Source organism: Pipistrellus kuhlii, unplaced genomic scaffold (genome assembly GCF_014108245.1).
Source record: "Pipistrellus kuhlii isolate mPipKuh1 unplaced genomic scaffold, mPipKuh1.p scaffold_m20_p_19, whole genome shotgun sequence".
Classification (NCBI taxonomy): domain Eukaryota; kingdom Metazoa; phylum Chordata; class Mammalia; order Chiroptera; family Vespertilionidae; genus Pipistrellus; species Pipistrellus kuhlii.
The window spans coordinates 17,800,168-17,817,408 of NW_023425504.1; the positions used below are offsets into that span (position 1 = coordinate 17,800,168).

The window sequence follows — 17,241 nt, forward strand, 5'->3', positions numbered from 1 at the left end:
ACCAGGACTGTGACCAACAGTTCAACCAGGGGCCAGGACCAGCCCACCAACTGCCTGTGGCCCCTCCCTGTGTCCAGAGATGCCCCCAATCAGTCCCCCATGTGTGAATTTGTGCACTGGACCTCTAGTGAACTTAATAAATTTAAATGGTTCACTATAATGGAGTACAGGTAGAGATTTCTTTTAAACTAGAAAAATAATTTACTATTAAAAAATTCAATAACTACCAAGTATAAAAGCCAATGTTACATTATCTTTTAAGCATTTAAAAAATATCTTACTATCCATTTTTCAAACTTTACCTTCATATACTGCTTGAAGATATCTGCAGCTGTATTCATCTCCACAACAGTATATACAATTAGCTTACAAAATGCTGCAAGTAAATTTCTCCTCTTGTGCAAAGCTTCGATTTTACTGGCTTCATCCTCCTGCTGACCATCTGAGGAAAAAGTTCCAAACATTAAACCACCTATATTTTAACCACATATTTTCTTAATTCTCACTTTATTTTGGAGAATTAAAAAAGATAAGAAAAAAACATTTAAATAAAATAAAGATTATGATCACTCTCAATATCTTAATGAATGACAGACCCATTCATTCCAATAAGTAAAATTTTTGTTAAGTCAAATAGCCAGAAGGCTGCTTGATGAACATGGAACAGAAACAAGTGGAGTAAGTCAGAGGAATTGATGCTTAGTGAAGATAGGCTAAGCTTGCCTAATAAGTTCATCTAATTCCCTAATAGGATAGTTTGTCAATGAGATCTACATATTTAATGTCTGTTGGTTAAAGTCCCTTTGTTCCCTGGGGTCTGCCAATCTCAAAAATTCAATAATCTCTCCCAAGAATGAGCCTATCTCAACTCTTATTTACACCTACTTATTTTATCCATATTACATATACTCAGCTAAGAATCATTCTGTCTCTTTAAGAAGATGTGACATATTTATACTCTGATCCATTATGTGAGATCTTGACATTCAGTTATCAAGGGGACAGACTATAGCCTCTATGTACTGCCAAAGGATTGTTTCTAATTCTTTGATACTGAAAATAAAGTTGGGATAAAGCCTTTTATATAAAAAACTATGTCAAGAATTTCCCTCTGGATAAATATTACAAATAAAGATACTTAAAAAAAACCAAAAACCACACCACCTAATATTGATCGACATTTCTTTGGACTTCAATGTAAGATTCACAATATTAAAAAAAAATTGTGTGTAAAATACAATAAAAGTGTTCTTTTAAACAAGCATTTACTTTATCCTGTCTCTGATAATCCTTGATAACTGGTAATAAGTTAAAACCAAACTTTGATAACAGCAATTTATCAGGAAAAGTTTTGTTATCACTGTGCATATTATAAAACAAAGTATTTGGTTAGAAGCTAAAACATAGTTTACTTTTTAAAAAGACTGTATTGAATAAAAAGCAAAGTCCCCCAGTTCTGAGGAAGACCCTCTGGACCCAGGATCATAGGGGGGGAGTCTGGACTGTCAGGTAGAGATAAAGGCACATGGAAACTTTTGGGAGCCATGGATGGCTGGGGTCTGGAGGTGCGCACGGGTGCAGGCAGAGAGGACTGACTGCTGAGGCTGCCACTGGCTTTCCCTAGCAGGAGGGAGTTGGAAGCTCCCAACTGCACTGAAACCCAGTTCAAGGTGAGCCACTGGAGACCCAGGCTTTTACGGGGGAAATATGGACAGAAACTCAGGGAAGCTGTGAAAGGCAGAGGTCTAGTGGCGCCACACGCAGGTAAGCCCAGAGAGGAATGACTGCTGAGTATGCCGCTGGCCTTCTCTAGCAGGAGGGAACCTAAAGCTCCCGACTGCGCTGAACTCAGTTCTGGGCAAGAATCTGGGAATCCAGATTCACTGGGGAAGAAACTGGACTATCTGGCAGTGGGAGAAACTTGAGGGTGGCTTTCTTTCAGAGGTGCTTGCAGAGATTATTGAGGGACACGAGACCCAGGGGCCTCATAGGGCAGGGCTGATGGGAAGCCAAGACTGTCTGCTCAGCCCTGAGACTCCACCCCATCCAAGCAGAGCACAGAGGCTTTTGCAATTTTTAAAGTCTTGTCTTATAAGACTGTCTCTAGCACAGAAGTTCTCCAGGTGTAGACACAGCTGATTCTCACAGCCAACTGGCCTGGAGGTCAATTCCTCCTAGTGATATAAACAACAATCAAGACTTAACTAAAACAATGCTGTACACACAGTCCACAAAACGGTACACCAAGGGTATCCACCTCAGGAAACTCGGGAGGCCAATCCACTAGGCCATATAGGACACCTAGCACATAAAGCTACCCTACCAACTCAGGAAAGCAGTGAAAATGCGAGTACCAAGAAACAGATCACAAACGAAAAAAATGGAAGAAAACAAATAATTGGATATAGAGTTCAAAACCGCAGTTGTAAGGTTTTCAAGAATTTCCTAGAAAAGACCAATAAATTTATTTATTTATTTATTTATTTATTTATTTATTTATTAAATAGATTTTATTGATTTTTCAAAGAAAAGAAGTGAGAGGGACAGAGTTAGAAACATTGATGAGAGAGAAACATCGATCAGTTGCCTCCTGCACACCCCCCACTGGGGATGTGCCTGCAACCAAGGTATATGTCCTTGACCGGAATCAAACCCATGACCCTTAAGTCCCCAGGCTGACGCTCTATCCACTGAGCCAAACCAGTCAGGGAAAGGCCGATAAATTTAGCTAGACCCTTGAGGATATGAGAAAGGACCAACTAGAAATTAGACATACATTGACTGAAATAAAAAATATTATACAGAGACCCAACAGCAGACTAGAGGAATGCAATAATCAAGTCAAAGATTTGAAATACAAAGAAGCAAAAACACCCAACCAGAAAAGAAAAAAAAAAAATCCAATAATTTGAAGAAAGTGTAAGAAGCCTCTGGGACAACTTCATGTGTACCAACATCAGAATTATGGGAGTGCCAGAAGAAGAGAGAGAGCAAGACACTGAAAACCTATTTGAAGAAATAATGTCAGAAAACTTCCCCCACTTGGTGAAAGAAATAGACTTACAAGTCCAGGAAGTGCACAGAACCCCACACAAAAGGAACCCAAAGAGGACCACACCAAGACACATCATAATTAAAATGCCAAGAGCAAAAGACAAAGAGAGAATATTAAAAGCGGCAAGAGAAACAGTTAATTACCTACAAAAGAGCACCCATACAATTGTCAGATAATTTCTCAAAAAGGCCAGATGAGAGTGGCAAGAAATATTCAGTCATGAATAGCTAAAACCTACAACCAAGAGTACTCTACCCAGCAAAGCTATCATTTAGAATTGAAGGTCACATAAAAAGCTTTACACATAAGTAAAAGCTAAAGGAGTTCATCACCGCCAAACCAACATTATATGAAATGCTGAAGGGTATTCTTTAAGAAGAGTAAGAAGAAGAAAAAGTTAAAGACAAAATTTATGAACAACAAAGTGACTGTAACAGATACTTACCTATGACAAGTGAATCTAAAAATCAAGTGAATAAAAAATGATGAACAGAATAAACTGGTGAACAGAATAGAATGAGAGGCATAGAAAGGGAGTGTACTAACAATTCTAGGGGGGAAGGTGGTCTGGGGGGTGTGGAAAGAGACTGAACAAAAATCATATACCTATGGATGAGGAAAGTGGCTGGGGGGAGTAAGGGCAGGGAGTGGGGTGGAAACTGGGTGGAGGGGAGCTACGGGTGGAAAAAGGAACAACTGTAATAATAAAGATTATTTAAAAAATAATAACTAAATGAATAAATAAATTACATATACCCCCCCACACACACACACACACACACACGAAAAATGGATAAAGGACACCAAAAGGCATTTCAGGTAAAAAAAATAAAAAAAAATAGTGAAGTATAATTAAGCATTTAAAAAAAAAAAAACCATAAAGAAGACACCAAAAAGCATTTGTTTTTGCATGACCTTTTCTTGCTTTAAGGCACTGTGTATGCAATTAGGGTGTGGAGAGTAACTTAACCCTAGGCAAGACTGGTGTTAATATTTTCCTGTGAACATTCTATACCACCCCAGACTTACCGAATAGTTTCAATCATTTCTAACATTGAGAAATTATATAGTTTAATGCCCACACTAAAATAAAAAAACCTACTTTATGAAAATACACAACAAAACATCACTTAAAGACTTTATTCTCCTTAAATTACCTGAATATTGGTATTACTAATGGTTAAGGAAAGAGGGCATAAATTTCATTGAATACCTGTATGCCCAGGCACTGTACTAGTCACTTTGATCCATTTAGTCAATTCACACAATTCTGTAAAGGTAGCTATAAATTAGAAAAGCAGGGTCAAGGCTAGTGAGAAGTAAAGATCTGCTCCAAAACCTATGATCTGTGATACCACATTGTCTTTACAATGTTGCAAGAAATGAACACACACACATGTCCCGGGACATGTGTGTTTCATGTTTTAGGCATAAAATATCAAATAGTCATATAAACTTTAGGTCATTATTACTTAAAATTTGATTTATGGTATAATAGATATACAGATTTAACAAAATGTTAGCAATAAGATTACCTGCACTGTTATTATCATCATCCTGTTCAATGAAGACATGATCCAGAATAAAGCTGAGCAACTCAGACTGCAATGATGAATCAGGGGTGTAAACTAATGGCTCTAACATGTCACGCCCTCCTGTCATAATCTGATGGCTGAAGATCATCAAAATATCACATAGAATAGTGAAGGCCTATTAAAAAAAAAAAAAAAAAAAGGACAGTATGCTATAAATCAAGATTTCTCACCACCATCTGCTACACATTTAACAAAAAACAGAATCTAACTTTCTATATCTGGAAATATTAAGAGTAAGATTTCTATGATAATGACTACTAATATTTACATCATGTTTACGAACAGCAAGGTAATTTCACAAATACTCTTTTTTATTTTTATAATACATGGATGGATTTAAGTTATTTCTACTATGCTCAATATCAGTATATTACATTTTCTATTTCATTTCAAATATTTATTAACATTGCTTTTAAAAGGTTGCTATATATGGTAATTACTAACCTGTTCCTTAACAGTAGTATTCACGTTGGTCAGATAATGCTGGCATATCTGACAGAAAACTCTCATCTGTTTCTTTAAACGCAGCAAGTCCTCCTTGAAAAAATTGCACATTTAAAAATAGTATGCAAAAAATCCAATATTTAAGATATTTAAAACTACTTAAACATTATCAGATATTTAACTATATTAAATCTGCTTATACATCAGATTTAAAGTTTTCTTTATTACTTATCAGAAAGGAGAACAAAAAGATGTGAGACCAATTTTCTTCAAAATTGCAGCCTTCAAAATTATCAGGTATATTAATAGATAATATTCTAAGGGGACTGGGTCCTTCAGAATGAGAAAACGTATCTAACTCTATAAATGGCTATCTTTAATAAATCCATTACTCAGAATACTTAGAGTAAAGATTTATACTCCATGCCCGGGTTGTGGGCTCGATCCCCAGTGGGGGGCTTGCAAGAGGCAGCCAATCAATGATTCTATCTCATCATTGATGTTTCCATCTCTCTCCTCCTCTTCCTTCCTCTCTGAAATCTATATAGAAAATTATAGTCAGGAAATTAAAAAATAAAAAAAAAAGACCCACACTAATGGTTTTTTTTTTTTAATATATTTTTATTTTTATTGATTTTTTACAGAGAGGAAGGGAGAGAGATAGAGCCAGAAACATCGATGAGAAACATCGACCAGCCGCCTCCTGCACACACCCCCACCGGGGATGTGCCCGCAACCAACGTACATGCCCCATGCCCGTGATTGGAATCGAACCTGGGACCTTTCAGTCCACAAACCGATGCTCTACCACTGAGCCAAACCGGCTTTGGCAAATTTATTTAAGGCATAACCTTTGACGTATCTTCTGATACTGAATGTCAAATGACAGGCTACAAGTACATATTTGGTACATGTAGTAGACAATTTTAATAAAAACCAGCTTGTCTCAAACATTGATTTGGTGAAGAAAACGCAATCAACCTTCAGCATAATTTTGTATTCAGTAACATTCATTTTACCCCTTTTCCTCTGCTAAAAGTATTGCCTTTTTCCCATTTTAATTTTAACTGACTACTTTCAACATAAGTGAATAATCATATTTATTAATATGATCACTATTTCTACTTTAAGCTTGGTAATTCTTGGGTGTTTTGACAAAAAAATACTCTATTTTAACAACAAAATTGCATTACTTTTTCAAGGGGGAAATGTCCATTTGCTGATATAACAGCATCTTGTGCTTAAAAGAGCTCAGGAAAATTCTAAGCATTTAAAATTATCTGTGGTTTCTATGCAAAACAAACTGATTATCAAGAGAATTCCTGGGAGCACCTTTCTGTTTACTAGATGGAATACTGCCCAATTCATTTATTGTTCAATAAAGCCAATTAGATCTTTTGTTTTTTAAGAGAGAATTCCTTTATGAGGAAAATACCTATAAACAACTAATTCTGTAACTCAGATACTACTTAATACTTATAAAAATGTGCCCAAATAATATTTAAGGCAACATCTTCTGCTATGAATAAGTACAATGATTTTCTTTAAAAAAATTTTTTTAAATTGATTTCAGAGAGAAAGGGAGAGGGAGAGAGAGATAGAAATATATCAATGATGAGTGAGAATCAATTGACTGGCTGCTTCCTGCACTCCCCCTAATGGGGATTGTGCCCACAACCCAGGCATATGCCCTTTATTGGAATAAAATCCAGGACCCTTCAATCCTTAGGCCGACTGAGCCAAACCAGCTAGGGCTGTATAATGTTTCATGCAATCAATTTACAAATGGAAACAGTATTATCACTAACGGATAAAATTTTTGAAAGTTCTACAAGATATAGTAGCTTGAACATCACACTCAAACAGAAAGTGATTTATCAATTTGGAACAGAGAGATTCTGAGATGATCCTAAAACAATACCAAAGCAACTGGCTTGTTATCATCCATTTATGTAATCTAACAGCTGCATCTGCTTGTTTCAAAGATTCTTGGTCATCATTTACAAAATTTTTGTTTTTCAAAAGAGTACTCAATACTTTTGAGGGTAATATGGGAACCCGTAAGTTGGGCCACCTTCAAATGTGCACAATATTTAATTATAAATCATACTCTAAAGCAAAACAAGTTTTCAATCAATAGACATCAAACTACAAATAAGATTATTTTTTAAAGTATACATGCCTAAACAGTAGATCAGAAGTAAGCAAGACTTTACCAAAGTAAATTGGTCCTATTAAATGCATAAGCTTGCTGAAAACAGTTAATTACATTAATAAAAAAATCCAATGAACTGCCACCAACCTTTGTAGAGCTGCTTTCAGTTATCTTTGCAAGCTGCCAAAGGATTACATAGTGAGTACATTGCAGTGCATGAATAACGATCTGTAAAAAGAACCAAGAAAATAAAGTTAAAATTAAAGTTACAATTCTTCATTCTTCAAGTTAAGTATAAAACTTGTAAATAACAACAACCTGCTCAGGCATGTCTCCATTTTCAATTCCGGTTTTCAACAGTTTGTAATTACAAGCAAACAAATCCCACTTTGAAAGGTCATGGGCACTGTAAAAAAGAATTAAGTTATATTAAAAATTTAAGCTTAATCACATTTGTTTTGGACTTGAGTGTTAACAAAATGTTAAAATATATCAAACTTTTTTTAAGATGCACCACAACAGCATAAATGTGTATTTTTTTTTACAAGTATGTTAGTTCATAATTTTCCAGTGATTATCCAATTCAAGTACTTTTCCCCCAGAAAGTATAAGAAATTTAGCAATGAATTTGATAGCTTTATAACCTCAAAATATGCAAGGTGGTTTTGCTAGTTTTAAGAAATCAGAAACTTTAAGATTCAACTTACTTATGAAAAGCAGTAATTCTCTTCAATGTTGACAATACCTGGTATGCATCATCTTCATCAGGTTCTTCACCCTATGAATATTAATTACACAATATTGAACATTAATAACCACCAAAGTAAAACACTTCAGGCTATCACATTGGCGACACTACCTTGAAAAGAAAGAATACACTAATAAAAACCACATATTAAATGTGCCAGTCAATATCTAAATCTGGCTAAATTTAAAGCAATATGGCTGGCATGAGGTAACACAGTAGTTATCACAAGTACATTATACCCAAGAGAGAAAAAGTGAGTGACATTCTCACTTTTTCCTTCATGTAACCTAGACACAAAACTATGAAGACATCTGCTCTTTCACAGTAACAAATACATAAGGACAATAAAGAAAAGTATATTAGAAGACAAGCAAAAGATCATAAAGTTAACAACTAAAGGACAAAACCAACACAAAAGAAATAGAGCATTCAAGAAAGATTATCAGACCAATCACAATTAATTTGGGGGGAAAAAGCTCTGAGTAAGGACTAGGCATGCTAGTCCTTTCTGGATATCAACTTTACAAATTAGAGTGACTTAAGTTTTTGAAAATTGTATGAGTCTTAATACATAAAACTTATAAAGTTTGTTAAATACTACCCAACTTACTGTATCAAACCCTGGGTCTCTCAAAAAACACTTAGTTGTTTTTAAACTTTAATTTTTCTACAAAGTAATTAAACTTAATTAACAAAATACTGTTTGATTTTAAATTATCTTGTCCTAATGACAATCATACCCAGGGAAAAATACAGCCATTAAAATTTTTAACTAATGTGATCATTGTACACCAAAATATTTGAACAAACTGCCAATTAAGCAAAAATTAGTAAGCATGCAACATTACACATAAACAAAAGAACATTAAAGAATTCTAAAACAAGAAACCTGAAAACTACAAAGTCCCCATGATTTTTGTAGCATTAATGATAAAAGTGATGTTGAAAAAGCTTAAATACATTAATTTGAGAAGTATAAATTTTTACTGTATGCAAATCCATTAGACTGTTAAATATATTTCCAGAGATGATAAAAATCACAATAAAAATACCAGGGTGGTTGAGTGGCATGCTTTAAGCCTCTTTAGAAGTACAATAGATAAAACACCCAAAACCCAAAATTCGACAGTGGGTATAAAAGCAGTTCCTCAAAGTTTTATGATATCAAAGATTATACACTAAAAATACCCTACTTTTGAGACTGCATGTCCAGAGGCTAGATCTACTTTTCTGTTTCATTAACACCCTGTTCCATAATAGTCTCATAATCAACTAAACCCTGGCAACTTCCCAGATCATTTATTTAAAATAAGAGAAAAAAAAAAAAAAGATGTTAGTTTTGCGTTCACCTTCCCCCAAGTCACAGATTTTTACCACCTTCCTATGTTGGTGGAGGAGTAATAGTAGCATGATGAATCATAGAACAAAAAGTATGAACATCTTTTCAACATACTGCTAGGCACTATCGCCAGGACAGGTGAATAATTCAGTAACTGAAGGGGAGGAGGCCCAAATGACAAAATATATACCTCTTGCAGAAAATCTTCAAGGAGCCGATTAAATTTATCCGCCAATTCGTCTATCAGTTGACTTCTTGAAATATCTACTCTGTTGAAGATTGTAAACTCTTCGTTACAGAGAGCATGGTAAGTTTTAGAACATGCTTCCAAAACATCTGTATCTGTGTGCTTCTCAACAATGTTCCGGATCTGTCGTAATAAGGCATCCAAATGCTGCAAAAATCAAAGTTTTGTTGTTTGTTTTTTCCATTAAAACGAATGTATACATGGTAGGCACAAAGCAAGTACACCACCATGATAAAAAGCTTAAAATAAAGTAACTACTTTATTTAAGGACATACATTTTGTGGTGTTTTTCTAATCATGGTAAATAAGCACTGATCCACCCATACTTATTTCCTTAACATTAACAAGAATAATATCACCATTTCATAGGGCTCTGATGAGAATTTTAACAAATAAATAACTTACAACAGTTCCTGGAAAGTAAAAATTTCAATGGATATTAGCTACTTTCTTTTTCTAATTGTTATTGTCCTGTTAAACACCCTCAATCTCTGTAAATAATCATTGATAATCACATAATGGCTAGGAATGAGAGTATGACTGTACATATGAATCAAGGGGAAGCTTCATTAGTGCCATTCTCTAAATCCAATTTAATAAAATACAGAAGACATATAAGTTATGTTTCCTTACATATTAGAAGTTATAAATATATTTTTTAAAATAGTTTAAAACAATGTGATGAGATTAACTAAACTAATACCTTTTCAAGGTGTTTTAATACACAGAAAACAGCATACCTTTTCTAATCGTCCAGTGGTATATATTTCCAAGTCAAAGTATTGAGGCAACTGCAACAAGTTAGTCACCTTTTCTGCATCTACAGAGTACTTTGAAATTTAAAGAAAAAAATTAAAAACATCACAATAATGGTAAATATTACAATAAAATTCTGTGTGACATTTCCAAACAAGATCTGTTATTTCTTAGTAACATTCTGATATTCACATAAACTTACTTTAGCTAATAACTGAGGAAGGGCCACAGCAAAAAGTTCAGTGATTTTTGTCCTATCATCCAACTGGGTCTTTTTCTCCTTCGCTGTCAGCACCTAAAAGGTCACACAACACTTATAAGTACTAAGCCACTGACACCATTAGGTACTCTCTAGTTTAAGATAAACAAAATAATAAAAGTACATTTTAGATGATGGATACAAAATTTTCTATTAAAAAACTTGAAAGCCAAAAGTGACAAAGAGAATAACTTGCACATTATAAATAAATAAACAAACAAACAAGCCACCTAAAATAACAACCACACACACACACACACACACACACACACACACACACACACAAAAAAAAAAAAAAAAAAACACACCCAACTTTGAATAGTTCTAGTGGCAAAATCAATACCCAATTAGATTAACCAAGAAGCAGCTGTTAGGAACAGGAAATAGTTTAGGAGCTTATATAATAATAGGATTAAATAGCATTTCATCTACTCTAAACTGCAGGCCATGAACCATGGGTTATGAATTCAACATTATAAGTCCCTACCAGACTAGCACCTATCAGAGAACAATATTTATATAGTAATAATATGTGAATTATTTTAACCAAAAGTTGGTGATTTGGGTGGGAATGAGAAGGGGTAGATTTCAGAGGTAAATGACAATCTATCATGATAGAAAGTTAATCATTACTGTTGTGAGAGAGTAGTATAAGCATGGAAATACAGAAGTGTATTCAAAAAGAGACAGTATAAAAAGTAAGTAGATAGTTCTGGGGTAGAAAACATGGTCCTAAAAATTGGGCTAGGCACCATTAAAACCTTGCCATTGTTTTTTTTGGACTGTTAGATTATATGCTTGTTTAAATTCAATAAAAGCAAGAATTAAGTGTTAAAAAAAATTCACTACCAGTAATTAAAAAACAGAAAAGAAAGAAAATAGAATACATCACATACTCTGAGTTTCATTATTTGATGAACTTTCTTTTAGTTACACACAAAAACACATATATAGATATGTACTACCGTGCTTCCCCGAAAATAAGACCTAGCGCATGGAAAGATAAGACATCCCCCGAAAATAAGACCTAGTACAACTTTGGGAGAAAAAATTAATATAAGACACTGTCTTTTTTCGGGGAAACAGGGTAGGTCATAATATAAAATTGTATTTTTGTGATTCACAATCATAAAAGCTTGAAAGCCTTTGTAATTGTTGATCTACAATATAAATATATGTGAACTCTGCAATGATACATTAAAATCTAATCCCAGAAAACAGGAATTTCCCCATTTTAAATGTATTTTAGAATTGATTTGTTATTTATTTTTCTTTAAAATTCATTTTTAGAGAGAAAAGAAGGGAGGAGAGAAACATGGATGTGAGAGCGAGATAACCAACAGCTGCCTCCTGAATGGCCCCCCACGGGGGTAAAACCCACAAATCAGACAAGTGTCCTGATGGGGGATCAAACCCCATTGGTACATGAGACAATGCGAAACCAGCTAAGCTACACAGCCAGAGGAGGAATTTCCTTATTAATGAATAATTATGTTTTATTCATTAAAAGCAAATCTAAAGCCCTTGGCAAAGTAACTAAGGTAGTTAGAGTGTCATCCCAATATGCCAAGATTGTAGGTTTGATTCTCCCCCGCCCCCCCCCCAAGTCAGGGCACATAAAAGAATCAGCCAATCAATAAATGAGAGGGACAACAAATCAGTCTCCCTCTCTCGACAATCAATATAAAAATGTAAAGCTAATCTAAAAATAAACCAGGAAAGACAAACACCATTCTAAAACAGTGCATTATATTCAGTCCTAAAGGCAAGACCTGTCAATCACTGTATCTCTGCAGTAACCAACAAAGTATCTTATGGAAGAAAATTCCCAAATTGCTAATGTTGTAAAATTTAGTTCTAACAAATATTTATAAAAAAAAAATCATCTGAATAATAAAATATAAGATTTTAAAATTTGATTCTATAGTTACAAATGTAACTATAAATGATATTGAAAAAAAAGAAAGACATAGTTTAGAATAATAAAAATGTATTGGCATACCCTTTTTCCTGTCCCTCTACCCACAGGAGGATGACATTCAGCAGCTTGTCTGATGGTACAAAGCATTATTTCAATCAGAGCACTCTCTTGTCTGTCTGTCAGTGCTGGAAAAAAAAAAAATCAGAATTAATCTATTTTCCCTAAATGACATTTATAATTATTACATAAGAGCTCCTTCTGCTAGTGATAGACCTAATATATAAAGAAAATACCATTACTGTACAACAAAAAATATCCAAACAAGTTAAACCTTCCTAAAAATTATAAATCTGTATACCACTGGTTCACAATTTGAGCAAAGAACATATGTAAACAGATACAAAAAAAAAACAAAAACAATTCAAGAATGTTGATGGCAAATACATCTATCTATATAGCATAAAATTCATGTGTATGAAAACAGAATTCTTCACAAAGTAAGGTTTTCACTCAATTATTTGAACACAAAAATAAATAAATGGAATAAGTAAAACCTATTTTCAAAACTGTCTGGACAATAAAAATATCATAATTAAACATCCTTACCTTCCTCTCCACTAAGTGGCTCCTCCAGCAACAAGCTATTCATACATTCCCAGTCTTTCAGCAGCTCAGTAGCACAGTCCCACATGCTATCCACAAGGTATGCTGCATGCTCATGTAACTAATTAAAAAAGAGCAAGGTACTCTTAAACAAATAGCATACTAGCCTAAACTCAAAAGAAAGGAAGTTTTGTGGACACCATGTACAAAAGAAACAGCAATCAGCTTTTGAGTTCAGATGGAACAAAGAACAGAAAAAAGCCTTAGCTTGTTGTATATAAGAAAACCTTGCTAGGTAGTAGCATTAAACATTTCTTATAATAATCATTAACATGAAAATTATTTTTGAAAATATTACATGCATACATATTGATAGCCTAATTGGAATTAATATTACATGAGTTAACTTATCAATTATAAAATACTAGTGCCTCAGTGCAGATTCATACATATTGAAAAGAAATTAGATTTATATATATATATATATATATATATATATATATATATATATATATATATTATTGATTTTGTACAGAGAGGAAGGGAGAGAGATAGAGAGTTAGAAACATCGATGAGAAAGAGTCATCGATCAGCTGCCTCTTGCACACCCCCTACTGAGGATATGCCCGCAACCAAGGTACATGCCCCTGACCGGAATCGAACCCGGGTCCTTCAGTCCCCAAGCCGACGCTCTATCCATTGAGCCAAACCAGTTTCGGCAGAAGAAATATTTTAATATCGCTATTCACCCTTTCTCTATAATAGTGTCAACCAAATTCACGATCAACAATGACAGATCGAAACACATGCATGTGATTGACGCCAGCGAGAGCTTTATATGTATCGTGCATGTGTGAATGAACTTAGCCTTTTATATAGAAAATAAACTTGCTTAATTACATCTGCTTTCTGAATTAGCTAAACTTTTTCCAGCCCAGTGAAGCACCCCAAGATCTCTTTCAGGTAACTGTCAGCAACACAGCAGTAAATATCAACATGAAGAAGATTATTATTGTAGATCATGGGAAAACAAAGGGTAAAATATTTAACTGCAGCCATGTTTAACTGTACACTGAGTGGCCAGATTATTATCTCTGAACGCATAATAATCTGGCCAGTGTGTGTGTGTGTGTGTGTGTTAGAAGACTGGTGCATGAATTTGCAAATGGGTGGGGTCTGGCCAGCCTGGCAAGGGGGAGGGGACATGGGAGGTTGGCTGGCCTGCCTGCTGGTCGAACTCCTGGTCGAGGGGACAATTTGCATATTAGCCTTTTATTATATAGGATATATACACTGAGTGGCCAGATTATTATGTGTTCAGAGATCATAATAATCTGGCCACTCAGTGTATTCTGAGCAGTGAGAAAACCTGGTCATTTTCAAGTTCCACCACTTCTTTCTTCTTTTCAGTCCGATCAAGTTTCTAAATTTCCGTTTTCTGGCTAATAAAAAAAAAAAAAAGATTCTACCAAGTCTCCCATCTACCTATTCTAGGACTTCTGTGAGGATCAAATGAGATGAAGCATGGGAAAATGCTTCACAAACATTTGGTGAAAGTGTAAAATGTTTGTACATGGCTATAAAGCTGAAGAAACTGTAAGGAGGCTATCGTTAGGGAGAGGAGGCCAGGCATTGCTATGTGATGTCATTATCTGGCATCCACAGCAACCTTTTCTGGGCTGGGCTGTGCTGTGAGTCACACTTTCCATCATGGGTCTTGACAGCATTGGCGGGGTATTGCTCTGGGGTGGTGGCAAGGGCTATGTCCCTCCTGGGGAAAGCTGAGAGCTGAGAATTGGTTTGTCAGCGCCAGTTCTGTGATGCCCTTTATTTTTAAACTAGAGGCCTAGTGCATAAAATTCGTGCAGGTGGGGGGAGGGGTGTCACCTCATCCCAGCCTACACCCTCTCCAATCCAGGATCACTGGCTTCTAACCACTGAGCTGCCTGCTTGCCTGATCACCCTTAACCCCTCTACCTGCCTGCCTGTTTGCCCCTAACCACTCTTCCTGCCTGCTTGATCACCCTTAACCACTCCCCTGCCTGCCTGATCGCCCCTAACTGCCCTCCCCTGCTGGCCTGATTCACCCCCAACCACCTCTACCTCAGCCCTCGCCATTATGGCTTTGTCCAAAAGGGCGTCTGGTCTAATTAGCATATTACCCTTTTATTAGTATAGATGGCCAGTGTGTATCATGCCAGCTCCCACATTGAGCAGCTGACCTCTAGAGGTCAGTGAGCATCATAGCTACCGGTCAGACAAATGGACACTTAGCCTTTAAAAAAAATACACACACACACACACACACACTGAATCAGAGTCATTATGGTTACAAAAAGCAAAATGTATGTATACTTAATAATTCGATATATAAGCAAATATTTCCCTTTATACTGTAAAGTTTAAATAACCCTAAAGATTCCCAATTGATTTTAGAGGATCAACATTGCTGATATAAAAACCTGTCAAAAACATTACAAATAAAAAATATACAGACCAACATCTTGCATGAACATAAAAGGAATAACCTTAAAAAAATTGGCATAAGTTAAAAATGAATAACTAACCTCACTTTCCAGGAAGAAAAATACCAAGGTCTTAACTAGGTTGGCATTTGGACCTTGTCGTCCCCTTCTTTTCATGACTCCATCCTCCTCTGGATCTCTACGACTGAAGAGCCTGCAAACCAATGCAAAATATTTACTTTTACAGTACTTCCTAATGTAAAAAACCTGGATTCCATATATAAGCACCTAACAAAGGAGTAATTGGAAGGTAGGTAGGTGAATATTGTCCAACATTATACTAAAGGACATAATTTCACACTTGATGGTACTTCCCAGCAATCTTAACTTCATAGTTATGAATTATTTTTATAAATCTTACTTTATAAAAGACAATAACTAACCTATACCATTTATGCATATAAATCTATGATAAATATTCTTAAACTGAACATGCATTTCCCTTCTATTCTTACATAATTTTTCCAAAGTCTGGACTTAGTGGCCTCTCTCTATGGATATCGTGGTTGTTATTCTTTATAAATAAAAAAAGAGAGAACACTGGATAGTAACAAATAGAAAATTGCAGTGTGAATGTTTTACATCATATACTCTTTTAAATAAATGTTTCACCGCAAAATTAAGCATTTTTTTGGAAGCTGACATCAGAGTAAAAGTAAAAAATTAGGAAAAGGTCTTAACATTGTGATACAGATACAGTTAGGTACATTTTTAAGCATATCCATAAAAAGAACTGGGTACAATTCTCCTTTAAAGATATAACTTAAATAAAGGGATTGGAGAAGGGAAATTGAAACTTTTAAAGGAAATAATAACAGAAAAACAGATTTACTTTTTGTAGAGAAATTCTCCAGCTGCTACTGCTACTGGCCGGTGAGCTGAATACACCAGATGATAGACATTTTCACAATCTTCTGCAGTAAGAACTTCTTCACTACTCCTAAAAAGTAAACAGTAGCAGTCTTTTTAGTAGTGGTATAATTTTAAGCATAGTGAGTACAAAAATCCATGCTCATACTTTCACTGTGTTAAGAAAAATTAAAAAGAAGACATCAACTTTATTTGATTGTCATCTATCAGTAAAAGCTTGCATGACAAAAGAGCTGGGTATTTTGTGAACATCTAAAATCAATGAGAGGTAAAAGTCCAATCAATAACTAAAGTGAAGATATACTATAAAGAGAACTAATAATGTAAAACAAGGACATCAAAGGAAAAGGAAAATAACATAAACTAATGTAGAAAGTAAAGTGGAATAGTGGCACGCTAAGAGCTTAGTTAATAATCAGAGAATACTGCATACATTTCATAGCAATATTATGTGATGACTACAGGCCCGGTGCATAAAATTCTTGCACAATGGGTGGGAGAGTGCTCTCAGCCCAGCCTGCAACCTCTCCAATCTGGAACCCCTTGGAGAATATCCAAATGCAGGATTGGACCTAAATTGGCAGTCAGACATCCCTCTCACAATCCTGGACCACTGGCTCCTAATAGTTCACCTGCCTGGTCACTCCCAACTGCCTGGTCACTCCCAACTGCTCACCCCACCCCCGCACCAGCCTAGTCACCCCACACTGCACCCCTGCCAGCC

General features: G+C 35.2%; 1 protein-coding gene across 12 annotated transcripts in view; it reads right to left on the reverse strand.

Annotated features, from left to right (window-relative positions):
- STAG2 (stromal antigen 2) overlaps nucleotides 1-17,241 on the reverse strand; it is a 147,648-nt gene that overhangs the window by 26,755 nt on the left and 103,652 nt on the right. For all 12 annotated transcript variants that reach the window (XM_036443263.2, XM_036443256.2, XM_036443259.2 and 9 more), the window contains 13 exons: nucleotides 16,480-16,587; nucleotides 15,690-15,801; nucleotides 13,126-13,243; nucleotides 12,601-12,704; nucleotides 10,542-10,634; nucleotides 10,324-10,413; nucleotides 9,527-9,730; nucleotides 7,957-8,027; nucleotides 7,568-7,655; nucleotides 7,397-7,477; nucleotides 5,095-5,187; nucleotides 4,591-4,765; nucleotides 303-442 (listed from right to left, as the gene is read on the reverse strand). In XM_036443263.2, the coding sequence (XP_036299156.1) occupies nucleotides 303-442; nucleotides 4,591-4,765; nucleotides 5,095-5,187; nucleotides 7,397-7,477; nucleotides 7,568-7,655; nucleotides 7,957-8,027; nucleotides 9,527-9,730; nucleotides 10,324-10,413; nucleotides 10,542-10,634; nucleotides 12,601-12,704; nucleotides 13,126-13,243; nucleotides 15,690-15,801; nucleotides 16,480-16,587 (1,477 nt within the window). The remainder of the gene's footprint in view (nucleotides 1-302; nucleotides 443-4,590; nucleotides 4,766-5,094; nucleotides 5,188-7,396; nucleotides 7,478-7,567; nucleotides 7,656-7,956; nucleotides 8,028-9,526; nucleotides 9,731-10,323; nucleotides 10,414-10,541; nucleotides 10,635-12,600; nucleotides 12,705-13,125; nucleotides 13,244-15,689; nucleotides 15,802-16,479; nucleotides 16,588-17,241) is intronic.